This window comes from Sceloporus undulatus, chromosome 1 (genome assembly GCF_019175285.1).
Source record: "Sceloporus undulatus isolate JIND9_A2432 ecotype Alabama chromosome 1, SceUnd_v1.1, whole genome shotgun sequence".
Classification (NCBI taxonomy): domain Eukaryota; kingdom Metazoa; phylum Chordata; class Lepidosauria; order Squamata; family Phrynosomatidae; genus Sceloporus; species Sceloporus undulatus.
The window spans coordinates 57,534,917-57,552,587 of NC_056522.1; the positions used below are offsets into that span (position 1 = coordinate 57,534,917).

Sequence of the window (17,671 nt, forward strand, 5' to 3'; positions counted from 1 at the left end):
AGTGTGTGGGAAAGGGAGAAGCCCGCCGCAGGGTTGAAACCCTCAGAGGAGGGAGCCTTTTTTAATCAGGCGCGGCTAGGGCGGCCCCACCGGCCGGGGTCAGAGGTGAAGCGGAGGGGTCCTTCGCTCCTTCCTTCCCTCGCTCCTCCTGACATGCCAACCCAGCAGTCGGCGGCGTAGCAGCTGCGCGGAAGGTGAGGGCGGCCAGGGGCTGCGGGGGCAAAAGAGGCTCCTCTCGGCCTGGGAAGGGGAGAGGCAGGGCTGGGAGAGAGCGGGAGCCGCCTAGAGACTGCCTGGCTGCTGGGTCGGGATAGGAAACCCTGGAGAATTCATGGGGCCACACAGAGGGGGGCCTAGAGGGGAAGGAGAGGGGCTCCAGTGCTGCATTTCTCTCCTGAAACCTCATCCCAGCCCTACGCCAAAGAGAGGGACACCTGGCTTAAGGAGGCTATGTGTGACAGGGATCTGGGAGTCCAAATAGACCACAAATTAAACATGCGTCAACAGTGGGATGCTGCAGTTAACAAGGCCAATGTGATTTTAGGCTGAATCAATAGAAGTATAGTGCCTAGATCAATGGAAGTACTTGTGCCACTCTATTCTGCTTTGGTCAGACCCCACCTGGAATATTGTGTCCAGTTCTGGGCACCACAATTCAAAAAGGACATTGAGAAACTGGAGCATGTCCAAAGGAGGGCAACTAAAATGGTGAAAGGTCTGGAAACCATGCCCTATGAGGAACGACTTAGAGAGCTGGGGATGTTTAACCTGGAGAAGAGAAGGTTAAGAGGTGATATGATAGCCCTGTTTAAATATTTGAAAGGATGTCATATTGAGGAGGGAACAAGCTTGTTTTCTGCTGCTCCAGAGAACAGGACCAGGAACAATGGATGCAAGCTACAGGAAAAGAGATTCCACCTCAACATTAGGAGGAACATCCTGACAGTAAGGGCTGTTCGACAGTGGAATGCACTCCCTCAAAGTGTAGTGGAATCTCCCTCCTTGGAGGTCTTTAAACAGAGGCTGGATGGCCATCTGTCAATGGGGATGCTTTGACTGAGATTTCCTGCATGGCAGAATGGGGTTGGACTGGATGACCCTTGTGGTCTCTTTCAACTCTATGATTCTATGAGAGTGATAGTGGAGAGGGGACCTGCATCTGCACTGAAGAAATAATCCAGTTTGACACCGCCTGAACTGCTGTGACTCTAGGGGATGCTGGGATTTGGAGTCGGCAACATCTTTGGAGTTTTCAATGAAGAAATGGACATTTTTAAAAAACCATTCCAGTGTTGGCGAGGGTGCAAGACTACTGCAGCCAAGAAATCAGAAGGAATTCTCCGGAGATGCCAGTCACAGCTGCTGGCAAAATGTCAGAAACAAACTTTTCTAGAACATGGCCTCGTAGCCTGAAAACCCAACAAAAAACTATGGATGCCAGCCATGAAAGCCTTCAACTTTACAAATCAGAAGGAAGTTAGGAAAGGGAAGGAGATAAGATCATTGGGAAGGGGAAGGACAGCCGTGAAGGAGCTGGAGTACAGCCAAGCACAAAAAGCAAGAGTCACCCAAGCTGTCACATACTACGTTTCTGTCCACGGATGTGAATGCTGGACAGTGAAGAAAGCAGAAAGGAAAGGGATTAATTTGTTTGCAAAGTGGTGCTGGAGAAGAGTGGAGAGCCAAAAAGAAAACAAATGAACAGATCAAGCCTGAACTCTCCCTGGAAGCCAAGATGACAAAACTGAGGCTGTCGTACTTTGGCCACATCATGAGAGCGCATGAATTATTAGAAAAATGCAGTGAGGTTAGGGAAGGTAGAAGACAGTAGAAGGAGAGGAGGACCGCATGCCAAGTGGTTAGACTTGTTCAGGAAAGCTATGGGCCTGGGCCTACAGAACTTGAATAGAAAGGTAGAGGATAAGGGGGATTTGGAGACATCTCATCCATAGGTTCATCATGAGTCAAGATCGCCTTGAAGGCAGATAGCAGCAACAACAAGTGGCCCCAGAGCTCTCAGACTGAGAAGGCTAAATATCTCACAAAAGTACAAACCCCAGAATTCCATTGCATTGAGCCATGGCAGTTAAAACAGTACTATTTCTGCAATGCAGATGCTGCCCTGGTGCCCTGGGCTAGTCTGTAGGGTAACCATGCAGTTCTCTTGGGCGTTTCTAACGGTGGTTTTCCTCATTCTAGATTCCGGCTTTTGTTTGTTTTTTCCTTTGAGTTCATTCTGAAGCCCCAGAATGGAATTTGAGCTCATGGAGAATGATATTCTGGAGTCACTTGAAGATCTAGGGTATGTATGAGTGGTGACATGCCTAAATGCTTGTGATTGCTTATTTTTTTTTAAAGCTCTTGTTATTTTTAATTTGTTTTGTCAGCCTTATGTTTCTTATTTTTTGAATAGACACCTTTTTTAGTTATTGAATCACTGTTGGTTCATTGAAGTGTTGGGGTGGAAGTAATCCTTTTGTTTTTTTAAAAAATGAAAATATCTTCAGTTCATTCTTAGCAAGACAACGTCTAGGACATGTAAATGTATTTTGGCCATAAGAACAGAATAGTCAAGCTGAATCAGATAAAATATGACCTTGTCCAGCATTCTGTTCAAAAAGTAGCAGAGAAGTTGCCCAATGGAAAACCCATAAGAATTACATGAATACAGCAGCACCTTCTTTCTTAGCTAGTTCATGAGCTATTATTAGTCATTTTACCTGATGCTTTCTTTGATCTCTAAAGTTATGGAATAGATCTGAAGGAGAAAGGGAAAATAAATATTGTATCTTAAAAAAAAAAAAAGAAACGCCTTTTTGGCATCCACTTCTGGCACCCATCAGCAGAGCTCAGGCCAGTGCTATGCTATTGGGGAAAAGGGAAAGTTGACAAATCAGTACATACATTTTATCTTGTCAGTGACTGTTGATTTAGCATCATTCACTAAGCCTTCATGAAGAAAAAGTAATAGTTTAAAATAGACTTTGTAAAGTAGTTGGGATATGGCTGCCTTTTTCCCCTTAGTCATCCTTTCTGTAATATTTGGTTTTATTCCCTTTAACTACATTCTGCATTATAAATCATTAGCTAACTAGTCATTCCTCAGAAACCTTTAGCAAAGGAAAAGTTAAGAGGGAGTATTCCCAACTGAATAGAGCAGGATATACTACCAAGTAACCCTGCGTAGCATTGGCCTGTTACCTACATTTTATTCTTTGTAGTATTGTTGGTGTAATATTCCATTTGTGTGTTGTGGGGAGATACTTATGTTGTTTCCTTCCTCCTTTCTTTTCAAAGCCTGGTCATAGGCCCATATCAGTGCAAAAGAGGAGGGTTCACGCAAAAACTACTAAAAGCAAACAGACAACTATCACAAAAGTGATACAAAATCACAGAAGTGGGGGCAAGGGGAATTGCTTTGTAATGTTTGCTGTTCCTTACAAAAATGGCTAGGTTAACCATACAGTACTGAGCAGCAAGGACTAAATAGGCTTTAAGTTATTTTCTTAAGAAGTTCACAGAAACAATCAGGATAGTGTTGTTCATTTTTTTTCATAATCACGTACAATAAATATATAGTAGCTCTTTATAAAACTCATTCATCTGCAGAGCTAACAGCTGGTACAGTGGGAAAGCATAGGTAATGTAAGAACTGTATTTGTCTACGGTAGATCTGATATGATACAGCTGGAATGTTGGGCAGAAGATAAATAACCTTGAGTGAAAGCATGCAGAGAAGGAATTATGCTTTTATTTACATCACAAACCTATTTTGTGAAGATGTTCTGAGATATTGGAATGACACATTTCAAGATTTTTCTGAAGCTGATATAATTCCTTTAGTTCTCATTTTGATTCTGCTTCTGTAATGGGCAACCTGTGCCTCTCCAGATGTTGTTGGGCAGCAACTCCCAGCAGTACCCACCTTTGGCCATGCTGACTAGGGTTGCTGGAAATTGCAGTCCTTCAGAACAGCCTTGAAAAAGGATCCAGAGAAGCACTGGGAAGAAGTAATTTGGACTACTAGCCAAAGAAATGGGGGACTTGTGTAGGAATATTGTACTTAGTTTGGAGGAGAAAGTTGCTCTAAAAATAGGACAGAGGTTGTGGCTCCCCAGGCACATTTACATCATTTCTTTGGTTTTCTGCCCTAAACTCTGTTATTCCCATGTCAAGACAGTAACATTTAGAAGGTGGCAATGAGCATCCAACATTTACATGGGATGTTTATTGTTGCATCTAGAGCTTGGAAAAGTTGTTGTTATGGATTATAGTTTCCAGGATTCCCCAGCTAGCCTGCCCACAGAGCAGTCCTTGTCTCAAGAAGCTGATATTCTGAATATTTAATTTGGGGTGGGGAGGAATGTTGAAGAAAGAACAAAAAAGGGATTAAAAGGGATTTCAAACAGCAGAAAGAGGATGGAGTGGGAAAGACAATGATAATGGGCATGGACAAAGAATAAAGCTGAATGTATTTAAGCACTATTTTTAATAGGGCTGATAATGTAGGCTTCAGTTCTTAGCACACACATTTGGCAGGACATTTCATTGAAACCAGCAGTGTACGGTACTAAGATTGCATAGATGTAAATATGCTTAAGATTGAAGTATTTCTTGTGCTACTCTATACACCATCCTAATCATATATATTGTTTGTCTTATAGAGCATACTTTGGGTTTTAACAGTATGAGTTTCTGATTTATATTATTTTTATTTTCTTTGTTTGACAGTTACAAAGGCCCATTGTTAGAAGATGGAGCTCTGACACAAGCAGCTTCTGGTGGAGCTAGTTCCCCGGAATATACCAAACTCTGTGCTTGGCTAGTGTCAGAGTTAAGGTTGTTTTGCAAGCTAGAAGAAAATGTACAAGCAACTAACAGTGAGTAATGATGACTCTGACATAATTGATGCTTGTATTTCTATAAAAGAAAATATCTGCAGGAATATCTATTTCCAGACATGTAAAATATATGCATATGTGTGTGTGCAAACATACATTTGATAATGGATTGCATTAGCACATTCCAGGGGGGGAAATCATCATGTTCTTTATAAACTACTCAAAAGCGTTTGACTGCATAGACCATAAAATGTTATGATTGGCTCTTAAAGCTAGGGGTGTACCATCCTATTTGATTGTCTTGATGTGTAACTTGTAGACAGGGCAAGAGGCTACTATACAGCATTTGTCAATTATACAAGTGAGCTCATGTACATAATTCACTATATTTTGCTTAATTTAGCTGCATAATTTTGCCAAGGAAAGGCACAGAGACATAGGCAGAGCCCTGTCCACTGCTGAGGTTTGAGCTATCACTTACTCAGAACCTAATCACTTCCATGTATATCTTTGGAAATATATGGAATATATATAAGAATGCTGGAACTGATCCCCTCCCCCCCTCACCATTCCCTTCTCCTTTTGTGTCGTGTCTTTTAGATTGTAAGCCTGTGGGCAGGGAACTGTCTGATTAAAAATAATATATGTAAGCCGCCCTCAGAGCCATTAGGGCTGAAGGGCGGGATATAAATACCTAAATAAATAAATGGCCTAGGAACCATCTCTTTTTTAAAATTAAATCTTAGCTTTTCAGCAAAGTGCATTTTGTGTCCAGTACTACATTCTGCTTTTTGTAGTCCCATAAAATCACAGCTTACACACATGTATATTTTTAGACGCAATTTTAAAAAATTAAGACTACTTCTTAATTTAATTGGAAACTTTAGTCTTTTTCTTTAAAAGTTAGCAGTCTGTTTTAATTTTCAGTCACAAATATATTCTTCGGTTTATGCATAGGTCTTACACCTTGACCTTTCCACTGCAATAGGAGAAGAGATGCTTCTAAATCTGAATTATCCAAATACCACTAAAAAGCTACAATAAAATCATATTAAAATAAAACAGTTAAAGCATAGCTAATAATCAGAAATCACAGGAGCAGATGAACTAGGTGCCAAGTGCTTGAGGAAACAAGGTCGTCTTTAACTTTTATTTGACAATATTCATGGTGGTAGAACTTGTTTAAGAATAGTGCATGTCCAATTTAATGTTTTCACTTAATTCTTGTTTAACAATTGGAGCCTCTATTGACTGACCTGTTTGAACTAAGATAATCTCTTGTGTTAAGGTCCGAGTGAAGCAGATGAGTTCCAGCTTGAAATGAGTGGATTACTGAGTGAAATGAACTGCCCGTATACAACACTAACTTCAGGAGACGTCACCAAGCGCCTTCTTAATCAGAAAAACTGCCTCCTAGTGCTCAGTAAGTCGAAGGGGATTTTACAGAAAGCAAGAAGAAATATGCTTCTTTTTGTTAGTGGGGAGGTAATTAGGACACTTGTCCTCATTATGTTCATGAGGGAGAGAGATTTGGATTCATTGAAGGCCCAGAATGAAGCCTTCCAAGTTACATTGGTAGGTACATCAAAATTTAAAATGACTGAACATCTTTTTTCTTTGCTTGTTATGAATGAACTTGGGGTCATACAGTTGGGCCAGAAAGTGCGGTCTGCAGCTGTGCTGCAGCAACTGCACATCCCCGGCCCCAATCTGGGCCACCACCATAGCCCTGAACCCACCTGCCAGAACGAGCAGGTTATTCCTGCTCCTTTTTGGTTCAGCTCTTTTGGGTTGGGGCGGGCTCAGCTTCTGGCTGTGTTTGGGGCATGTGGCGTGTAAATGTCACACCCACAGTGCGGTCTGAAGCAGGCACTTTTGGCCCATTTGTTTCAGGCTTTTGTCAGCAAAGAGGATCACCAGTTGATAGCTGAAAGAAAAATCAAGTAATGAAGTTTATCAGAAAATACCAGTAAGGCTGCTCTTGTTATTCTTAATAGTGGCTTTCATTACAAGCACTCTTTAGATTTTTAATGATAGGTTTTTTTTAAAAAAGGGTAGCTTTCTAGTCTTACATGGAGTAGTTTGTCTTCTACTCGAGCTACTTAACACACCTATTAAGAAAGTACTCATCTGCACCCTAGCTTCTTTTCATGTCACATTCTAAAAAGATGTGCCTGTGAATGAGGTACTACTTGTTGATTTAAGCATTTTTATGGCCAGTTAGCAGGCCTGCTACTTAGTTATATTCTTGTCCTTAGATCCTTGTCATTTCTGAGCTTATTATCTTGTCTGTTTAATAAAAACATGTAGTGGAAATTAAAACTATGGTTTTTAAAAATGATCTTGCCTAAATGAGGCAAATACTTCCCTTCTTGAAAGTTCTAAACTGAGATTGGGTTGTATTGTGAGCTCAGCTGTATTTGTGATGAATTGTAACGCTTGTTCTTCAGCATACCTCATCTCAGAATTGGAAGCTGCCAGAATGCTGTGTGTGAATGCACCTCCGAAAAAAGCCCAGGAAGGTAGTGGCAGTGAAGTCTTTCAGGAACTAAAAGGCATATGTATTGCTTTAGGCATGTCCAAACCTCCAGCCAACATAACTATGTTCCAGTTTTTTAGTGGAATAGAAAAAAAAGGTAAGAACTGCTTTGGAATTATGATTTAGATCCAAAGTTTTTGTATGTAACTAGTAATGCACCAATTTGCAACTTTTTTATACTGCTCTGAAGTGTCATTGAGGAAAGGGCAGTTATTATTTTACAGTTATTTAAATAATCTGTAAGCAGCTTTCAAACAAATATTTTATCTTTTAAAAACAGTATACATAGTTTAAAACAATGAAATCAAATGTAACAAACAAGAAGGCTAAATTCAATAGAACAAGAGAATAAAAGTGAGGAGGCTGGTAAAATGATTTTTAAAATGCTTTGTTAAATTAGGATTATAACTTGGTTACACTTCAGCTGTTTTGAAGAGAGATTAATTACAAGTAACTTGTTATTTTTCATTAGTTACTATGTTGTAACATTTTGATCTGGCTATTAAAGATATTTGCACTTTTGCATTGGGATGTATGTGATTATGATGGGAAATATTTTACTTTTCATGAAATTACAGACGGTCCTTTATACTGTATGTTTAAAAGTAGTTAGATTTTTATATTAAGTCTAAAGATGTTAGAAATGTATATTACACAAAGATATACAAACTTTCTTTACTATTCTGTATGTTTTAATGGTGAAGACAAAGTTGTTTTTCAACATGGTATGTTAATACAGTATATTTTGTTACAGTTAAAAGAAACATTAGCAAAGGTTCCTCCAAATCATGTAGGAAAACCTTTATTGTCAAAACCACTTGGTCCAGTTCACTGGGTAAGTCATTTTTCTGTTGTTTTCTTAGTTACTAACCTTAAGTCTTTTCATTGGGATTTTCAGGGTTTCCGTTACATATATGCAAAAATGGAATATTTTTTGTGGTAATTCATTTATATTATTGTTAAGGATAATCTAGGAATAAAACAGACGCTACCAGAAATATCAAAGAGGATACTTTAGAGTATCCTCTTTGAATACAATTTCACAAAATTGGGCTTATGTTTTCATTGCAGACTGTAGCAAGCAGAAAGAAGAGGAGATTAAGGTATTCTGCACTAGAATTCTTGCAAGGAATATAAAGTTTAGTACAGTTATTCAGGTTGCTCAAGGAGATGAATCAAATCCCTTAAAATGGAAAACAAACATCTTTATCAGGAACTAGTTATTATGATCAGGAGGGGAGTGTATTTATTCAAATAGCAGTTCTCAGTTTTACTGAGGGGGTGAAGCAGAATGAGTTGAGGAAGAAAATTTCTGGCCCTCCAACACAATATTCGGCTGAGCCAAACATCCAATCTCTGATCATGATTTTATGGTTCTCCTAAGGAAGTAGGAAAAACCAAGTGTTAAACTTGGTAATAATGAAGAGGTGTCATTCTCCCATCTGCAACCTCACTAGTGGGGATGGCATATGATGGGCACAACTGGCTTCCCTCAGATGTGAGGCAGCCTAGGAAAGCCCATGCTCAGCAAGGCTACTTTAATAACAGAATGGAAATCATTGATCAGCTATAGCTGTTAGGATTCCTCTTCCCAGTAGCCTCTGGAGAAGCTGGAAGGAGGAGGGATTAAGGCAGGAGTTTTCCCATACCTGGCTAAACTATTGAGACAAACTAGAATATAAGGAATTAAAAAAAATGGATTCTTTTAGTTTACTCATACATGTAGCATGCTTGTAATAAAGCTGTAGAGAATTTTGGAAATGTGAATTTAGGACTGATGATTCATTTCTGGTTATCCATAGACATGATATGCATCAGGTGGAGGCGATAGCCAGGAGTACATGGTATCAGCTACGGCTGATACGCCAACTGTGTCTCTGCCTGGCTCAGGGGGACCTTGAAATAGTAGTACATGCACTGGTAACCTCTCGTTTAGATTTCTGTAATGCGCTCTACATGGGGCTACCTTTGTACCATATTCAGAAGCGCCAACTGATTCAGAATGCTGCAGCCAGACTGATCACCAAGACACTGAGATCAGAGCACATTACACTGGTGTTGAAATCTCTATGTTGGCTGCTGATTAGCTTCTGGGCGCAATACAAAGTGTCAGTTATTACCTATAAAGCCCTACATGGCCTGGGCCCGAGTTACTTAAGGGAACGCCTCTCCCTACATAATCCGCCCCACACTCTCAGAATATCTGGCACAAAAATATTGGAACACCCCAAAACCAGGTTGAAAACTACCTCTTGTAGAACATTTTCTGCGATGGCCCCTAGACTTTGGAACAATTTACCAGAAGAGGTCTGTCTTATCACTTCCTTGGAAGCCTTCAAAAAGGCACTGAAGACGGATCTCTTTTGGCGGGCCTATCCAACTGATCTCCTCTAATCTGATTTGTACATCTGAATATATGACTCGATCCTTACGACTGAGCAACACTGTAACAACTTTCTCCTTTTCCCTTTTATTTTTATTTTTTTGATTGATGTTTTTGAATTATGTATGTATTTTATGATGTTTTTACTGCTGTAATTCCACTTCTATCCGAAGGGAGAAGCGGGAAATATAAATAAAATTTTATTTATTATTTATTTATATGATATAGCAGGGGCATGCAATCCTCCAGATGTTGTTTGCCTGCAGCTCCCAGCATTCATCATAATTGACTGTTCTGGCTAAAGCTCATGAGAATTTCAGTGTAATAACATCTGGAGGGTCACAGCTTGTCAACACTGGGCTGTAGTAGTTGGAAGGGGTAAAGAGCTCCACTTCAGCTTACTAAGGATCAATAAAGCTTTAAACATGCAGTTGTAAAATTGGGCAATTTTCCATCACGCTATGACATTGTAGTTTTTGGCTGGTAAGTTAGCAATAACTGTCCATTATTCGTAGATACAAACTGTGTGTATCCTTAGGTACATCTAGTGCTCAAATTTTTCAGGGTTGGGTTAATTGTTTTTGTTTGTTTTATTTTGTTTGAGTCTGCTTTGTTAAAAACCATAGCCCATCCTCCTAAAATTCATGGTGGCATCTCTTGTAGTGTTTGGAGTAGGAGCTGTTTCCCTGGTATAAAGCCAAATAGTAGCATTTTCTTTGTTTTTCAGCTAATTGCTTTGACCATTTCAACTAATATTTATCTTGCTGCTATGTTTCCTAACTAGGTTTAATTCTGTGCCTTCTTTGATTCATAAAAAAGATATGCTGTGTCCATCCACTGCAGTGAAAAGACTATCCTTTTTGTTTGTTTTGCACATACATTTTCTTAGCAGCAGCTACCTCCAGGTTCAGAATTTTTGATGGCACCAATGTGTACTTGGTTCTTTGTCAAGACAAATTACACTATCGTTAAGCAAATTCTTATATTTTTATTATTTATCCGAGAGACACCAGAGAAAGCAGACCAGCAGTTGCAATGAAATGATACTTGAAAAAAATGCTTACCAGGGTTGAGATAGAGCAGGTCTCTTGGAGATGTTTTCTTGTGCAGCGAATTTGATTCTGTCAGTTGAGTGGGGAAATATGAATTTAGAGAATGATTAATTATGTTTGACTGTGTAATGCTGAAGGTCTGTTCAGATATAACATTTGTGCCTTCATAAGCTTCAGTTTACTATGCCAGAAATGGATCAGATCTCCATGTTCCTTCCTGCTGCTTCCTTTCACACACCAATTTTCCATTGTCTTCTGGTCTTGTTCAATCATAATTTTCTATTACATTTGTGGTTTAATATTTTTATTTTTAGAATTGAGCTACTATTTAATGTTCTTGCTAAAAAGCAAAGATGAAATGACAGTTTTTCCATTATATTCAGAATAGAGAAACATGATTTTAAAGAAGTGTGGGCTACTTCTTCAGAATGCAGGGGTCCATTGACCACCTGGCAGCTCTTCAGAGGCCTGCACTCTTCTGTTTCCTGGCTGCCACCATTCAAGTTGTAGGCACCTGAATTCAGTGGCAATTGCAGCAGTTCTGTCATGCGGAAAAGTTGCAAAGCATTGTGCTGAACAATAGATTCTGTCATAAGGAGCTGGTCCAGTTCTGCATAGGAACAGTTTTTAGATTGTGCTACTTAATGTGGTTGCCACAGCATTTTGTAACACTGGCCAGTTTGGAAGCGGCTATGGCATGAGTGGCAGGAATCAGTTGCCATATTACAGGGTTTAAGGACTGCATGTAGCCCACAGGCTGCATGTTGTCCACTCTCAGTTTAAAGAGGTTAGCATGGAAGCTTCTGAATGAATATACAAGGAGCACATTGATTATTTTTAATACCAAGAATGTTATATCAAAATAAAATTCAATATGTTGAATGAAAACCTTGAATATAATTTAGTTTTTAGATTTCAGCAAATCTCAGTATTTTTCTTTCAGGAAAAGATTGAAGGTATTAATCAAGCCATAGCCAATGAGTATGAAGTCCGGAGGAAATTATTAGTGAAACGTCTGGATGTAACTGTTCAGTCTTTTGGTTGGTCAGATCGAGCAAAGGTAGACTTTATTTGTTTATTTATTTATTGGAAGAAGGCTTTATTCTAGTTCTTGGGGGTGGGGAAATCTCATATATTAAGTGAACTTGCCTAAAACTAAGTTACCAAGTTATTTTGTTTAGAAATGATTTTGATAAGTGGAAGCCATAACAAAAATGTTGCATGTGGAATGGTCATTGCTCAGGATTCAAGCAACCCTCCCAACCCATCCCTTATTCAGTTTTCCTTTGCACTTTCAGGAACAGTTAAATAGTATTCTGTAGCCACTGAGCACACCCAGTGCCCATTGAACTGTTCTCCCACCTGCATTTCTCTCTAAAGATTTTTTTTTCTAGGGGAAGGAGTAGTTCTTCCAACCAAGTTTGGTATGATATTCCATCTTTTGTGGGAGAAGTATTGCTCTGACTCTTTCAGCAACAGTGCTTACATCCTGAATATCAAAAATGCAGGAAATTATATTTGGATAAAGATTTAATTACCAGTTGTATTTTAGTTACAGGGACAAATGAAAACATCCAGTCAGCTTACTGTGTATCTGCAGTTCTCATTAAAAATACCACTACATACCATTAAATGCAAAAGATATCGGGTTTCTGGGTAAATTGGATATTTGCTAAAGATACCCATGAGTATAGTGTTCCTACTAAAGAAGGTTACAGAAATGCAGAACAAAATCCAGAATTTGGAAATTATGATTGGCATTATGAATAAAGAAATCCAAATGACACTGAAGTGAAAGCTGCAGAGTTAGATAACCCTACTTGCACTGGGCAAGAAAGTGATAGCTTGCCCCATTATACATTATTCCATGTGAGACTGTAATTTTGTAACTGTTAATGGAGCTTTAATCTGTTGTTTAGAGTGGCTGTTTAAAAAGTTAGTCAACGAATTGTCCAGCTGGATGTTTCATTAGGATGTCATTGCCAACTGCTGACTTCTCTCCTTCTCTTTTTGTGTTACAGAGTCAGACAGAGAAATTGGCTAAAATCTATCAGCCAAAACGTGCCACCTTATCTACTAAATGTGCTATATCTGTTGCTCATCTCTTGGCTGCTAGACAAGACTTGTCAAAAATTATGAGAACTAGCAGTGGGTCTATCAGAGAAAAGACTGCATGTGCCATTAATAAGGTATCTGTGTTGGCCTCTGATGTAGTTTAGTTCCAAAAGTGTTGTGGATATTGAGAAACTGCATTAGAGAAAATTTTGGAATAACATAATCTTTAATGCATACCTGCACATTTCTGTTCCTTTCCCCCTGGTTCTTTTTGCCAAAGAAAGAAAAGTGTATCTTAGGAACCTGTAGCTATGACAGTTCAACGTGTTATCTTGCTTAGGTTTTTTAAACTGCCCTATGTTGTCATGTTTATATACCATAGAGGATCAGTATCTCTGAGCTAGGAATAGCCACATATTTGATTACACTGTGTGTTTGCTCAGGAGATTTTGGCTACCATTTTGCAAAATTATGTTGAAACAAATCTATATCTTGAAGATTAACATATTATTAATCATGCTTCAGTATTACAAGATAGTCGTGTAACAAGAAGATAAATATTTCCTGCAATAGTTGTACAGTGGTGCCTCGGGTTACGAAATTAATTCGTAACGCGGCCGCTTTCGTAACCCGAAAAGCCTTCGTAAGCCGAATTGCCATAGGCGCTAATGGGGAAAAGCCGCGATTCCGTGCGAAAAAGCCGAAAAAAGCACCAAAAGTTTTTTCGTAACCCGAAAAAACATTCGTAACCCGGAACAATGATTCCCTATGGGATTTTTTCGTATCCCGAAAATTTCGTAACCTGGGTATTTCGTATCCCGAGGTACCACTGTAGTTGTTTCATTACAGCTTTATTTTTTTACAACATTATGTTGTAAGGACTTTCAGTTAAGGTGATGATGCTACAAGACACTCTTGTCTTGTGGGACAAGAGCAGGGGTGGGCAAAATGGGGTCACTAGATGTTTTAAACTTCAGCTTCTAGCATTCTTCACCATTGACTGTGCTGTTCAGGACTGATGGGAATTGCAGTCAGACATCTGGAGGGCCATATTTTGCCTTCTCCTAGACTAGAGATATGTGAATGCAAATTTGATTTCGGTTTTGGATTGGTATGATCATCTTCAATAGAGAGACTCATAGCCCTGTTCCATGTTCATGGGCTACAATAGTGATAATTTCAAGAGATTTTTAAAAAAAAATAAATTAATGTTTCATTGAGCGTTATTAAGGATTTAGTAGTTGGAACTTGCTTCTATATAAATCCTTTGCTTTTAATCCTCATAGTAAGATATTTGAGAACAATGTGATGCTTGTGATACCATTTAAAGCCTTAAATATTTTGGGACCTCAACACTTGAAAAAGTGCTTCTCCCCATATACACCTTCCTCTTGACTGAGGTGCGCTGCAGAGGCCTTCTCTATGTTCCATCAGTGGGTGCAGTTGGGAATGGCCTTTTCTGCTATGATACCTTGTTTGTGGAATGCCACCCACTTGGAGGCCTGATTGGCACCAACACTGGCTTCTTTCTAGGACAACATTAAGGCATGGCTTTTTATAAAATCTTTGGGATCTAACAATTTGCCCACCCCCCCCCCCCCCCGATTTAAATTGGTTTAACAGTACTCCACTCTGAGATGTTATGAAATAGAATGGGAGATAAATATGTTAAAAATTAAACAATATATGAAATATCTTGAATTGCTCAAAGTTTCCTCTTTTTATTCATTTCAGATGCTAATACTAGTATAAGCTTTTCTTTGTATGGATTTTTTCAAGTCACATTACCAAATTATTCAGTAACAGTTGTTATATTGGGTTCACTTTTCCAATCTCTTGGTTTATTTTACTTATAGGTGTTAATGGGCCGAGTGCCTGATAGAGGTGGTAGACCCAATGAAATTGAGCCACCGCCTCCTGAGATGCCACCATGGCAAAAAAGGCAAGATGGCCCTCAGCAGCAAAGCAGAGGTGGAAGAGGCGGATATGAGTCATCATATGGAGGCCGTGGCGGTTATGAACAAGGTGGTTATGACAGAGGAGGTCGAGGAGGATATGACCAAGGAGGCTATGACAGAGGAAGCCGTGGAGGATATGACTCATCATATGGAAGTCGAGGTGGCCATGAACATGGGGGCCATGAACGAGGAGGACGAGGACGTGGTGGTTATGACCATGGAGGCAGAGGGGGAGGAAGAGGAGGCAAACCTCAAGGAGGCTGGACTGATGGTGGCTATCAAGATGCCAACTATAGAGATAGTAACTATAGAGATACAGGCTTTCAAACTGGCGGTTACCATGGTGGTGGCAGCACTGGCTACCAAGGAAGTGGAGGCTATGGTGGTTACCAGTCTTCATATTCAGGAAGTGGATATCAAGGTGGTGGTGGAAGCTACCAGCAAGACAACAGATACCAAGATGGGCACTCCGGTGATCGAGGTGGAGGTCGTGGAGGAGGGCGAGGTGGCCGTGGAGGTCGTGGTGGCCGTGGTGGGCAAGGAGGTGGCTGGGGAGGAAGAGGTGCACAAAACTTTAATCAAGGGGGGCAGTTTGAGCAGCATTTCCAACATGGAGGTTATCAGTACAATCAGTCTGGATTTGGACAAGGAAGACACTTCACAAGCTGAGGCTACAAAACTTCATTTTTATAGAGCTCATGTAATAGACGTCTGTTCATCTCTCTCTCTTTTTTTCTTTTTAAATTAGTACCAGACCATATATGGCAGGCTGTTTTGGGAGGATTATCTTTGCTTTTGAGTATGAAAAAATACAGATAAGTCTGGCACTGCCTAAAATCTTTTCTTCTCAAGGACTCTCAGAACTTTAAAGCAGCAGGTGTGGTTCTGTGTGCTAAAAGAATCTGGAGCCTTGGAGTACATCTCTTCACACCTACAATATGAAAAATACTAGGCCTTGTCATTTTTACATGGACTCGTTGTTTGTTTTAAAAATCTTATGCAGTTCAAGGCAGTCTGAATATTGCTTTTCATTTTCTTAGGCAACAAGCTGGCATCAGATCTGTATTGTAAAGCTGCATATAAGTCTGCATAAGTCATTCTGACATCAGTTTAATTTATGCATTTGCAACTGCACTAAACTGCAGCCTTCTTCAGTAGTCCTGTGTCTATTATATGAGCTCTATTGCTGACAACTTGTTCACTAGCCTTATTTCTCACTAATCAGAAACACTTTCACATGTCTACACCAGAGACCCCCGACCATTGCCATCCATGCAAAGGTCATATATCAAACCAAGCTAAGTTACAAACAGATAGTATATGTAGCCCTATGCTTCAGCATAATTCAGACTTACTTTCACCTAGGATTTCTCCCCTGATCAGCCTAACTTGAAGTTAGCTAGAAGTAATGGCAATCTGAAACTTGTTTTATGCACGAGTTAATACCACTGATCAGAAAATGCAGAAAGATTTCATTTGACATTTGATTTAATGCCCTTCAGCTGAGTTAGTTACATTTTTCTTTACTGAAAAGTCGCAGCAATGCGCCTTGCTGGTTTTTGTGTGTCTGCGTGCGTGCGTGTGTGCGTGTGTGTACAGAAACATTGTCAAGCTGTGAAAGAAAATGGCTGAAAGTTTGCTATTGTATAAAAGGTGAGCAATAAAAGCATCTGTTCTCCTATTTGTTGATTTCTCTTTAACTTTCCTTTAGAGATAAGGTGACTTCAAGCAGAAATCAAAATGTACCTTTCTGCTTATCCAGGAGCTTCTAAAACCTTGCAAATAGTGGCTTCCTACCTCCTCCTCTATCATTTGAATATAGCAAACAGGAAAATGTTACTCTTCTGAGTGAAGGCAGTATTATGTTGTGACAGGAGTGGGGTTGGCGTTACAAATTATGTTCTTTCACCTCCTGATTGAAGCAAAGGTAAATAGAGGTGGGAGGAGAATGGAGGTAGGAAACGATGCACTTTAAAGTACTCAGGCAATTCTTGATTTCACACTCCAATATAAAGATATTAAAAGATCTTGGGCCTGTAAGCTAAAGCCACATGTGAGTCTTGTGCCCTTTGATTTATTGCTCATAAAATTTAGTTCCAATTTGAAACTCCAAACATGCTTCTAATTCTCATAGATGTAGAGAATGCCTTGATAAAGTAGGAGGTGATTATTTTGCTCAGAAACATAAGTAGGACTGGGTTGGCTTGCCATTGTCAGTTCAGAATGCAATTATATCTGCTGTTTATTGCTCTTTGTTTGTATTAGAGATCATTTTATTGTGTATTTCCCTGGAAGCAAGCGATGCAGACAGTTGATCTAATGGATATAATGTTGATTAGAATAGGAACAACCCTGCCTTTAGATCAGGAGTGGATAACTATGGATGGCTGTGGGGCTGCATTCACCCCAAAGGACACCTTGGAGGGCTGCTTTCCCCCTGCAAACAACAACAACAACAACATGTTTTGTCCTCCAGGGACATAGAGGCATTTCCCCATGTTCTTAGACCCTTCCTGGTCATTTTAGGCCCAGGAGTTGCTTTTTTTTAAATAACAGGAAGTAACGGCTTCTGGGACAAGGTTAGCCCTGGTAGAGCCAAAACATGGCAAAAATGCCCCTCAAAACTCCTAGAGGACATTTGGGGCATTTTTAAAAACTTTGGGACCGTTTGACCATCTCTGCATTAGATAGAGAAATTGGTGTCTCAGGCAACATTTTGTGTGTTGAGCAAAGACAATAAATTCTTACTTACCATTTTTTGTTTTTGTTTTTTAGCACCAAGGAGGATGGGAAGTATTTATGCAATTTTCTGTCTCCTGGCCTTTTAGTATTATGCACTTGGA

The 17,671-nt window shown here is 39.7% G+C and overlaps 1 protein-coding gene across 1 annotated transcript; it reads left to right on the forward strand.

The window, feature by feature from the left end:
- Positions 1-109: 109 nt before the first annotated feature.
- On the forward strand, positions 110-16,509 carry FAM98A (family with sequence similarity 98 member A). The gene is made up of 9 exons (XM_042445039.1): positions 110-194; positions 2,200-2,302; positions 4,732-4,880; positions 6,130-6,264; positions 7,292-7,474; positions 8,133-8,215; positions 11,759-11,875; positions 12,837-13,004; positions 14,727-16,509. Exons 2-9 carry the CDS (start codon positions 2,250-2,252, stop codon positions 15,495-15,497), a joined length of 1,659 nt encoding a protein of 552 aa, XP_042300973.1. The 5' UTR covers positions 110-194; positions 2,200-2,249; the 3' UTR covers positions 15,498-16,509.
- The last annotated feature ends 1,162 nt before the right edge of the window (positions 16,510-17,671 follow it).

What these genes read in the sequence shown, in the direction of transcription:
- FAM98A (XM_042445039.1), top strand. Translation starts at nt 2,250, where the DNA reads ATGGAATTTGAGCTCATGGAGAATGATATTCTGGAGTCACTTGAAGAT. An exon ending in GAGTCACTTGAAGATCTAGG is followed by an intron (nt 2,303 to 4,731) that starts GTATGTATGAGT and finishes TTTGTTTGACAG; the next exon opens with TTACAAAGGCCCATTGTTAG. An exon ending in CTGCATGTGCCATTAATAAG is followed by an intron (nt 13,005 to 14,726) that starts GTATCTGTGTTG and finishes TTTTACTTATAG; the next exon opens with GTGTTAATGGGCCGAGTGCC.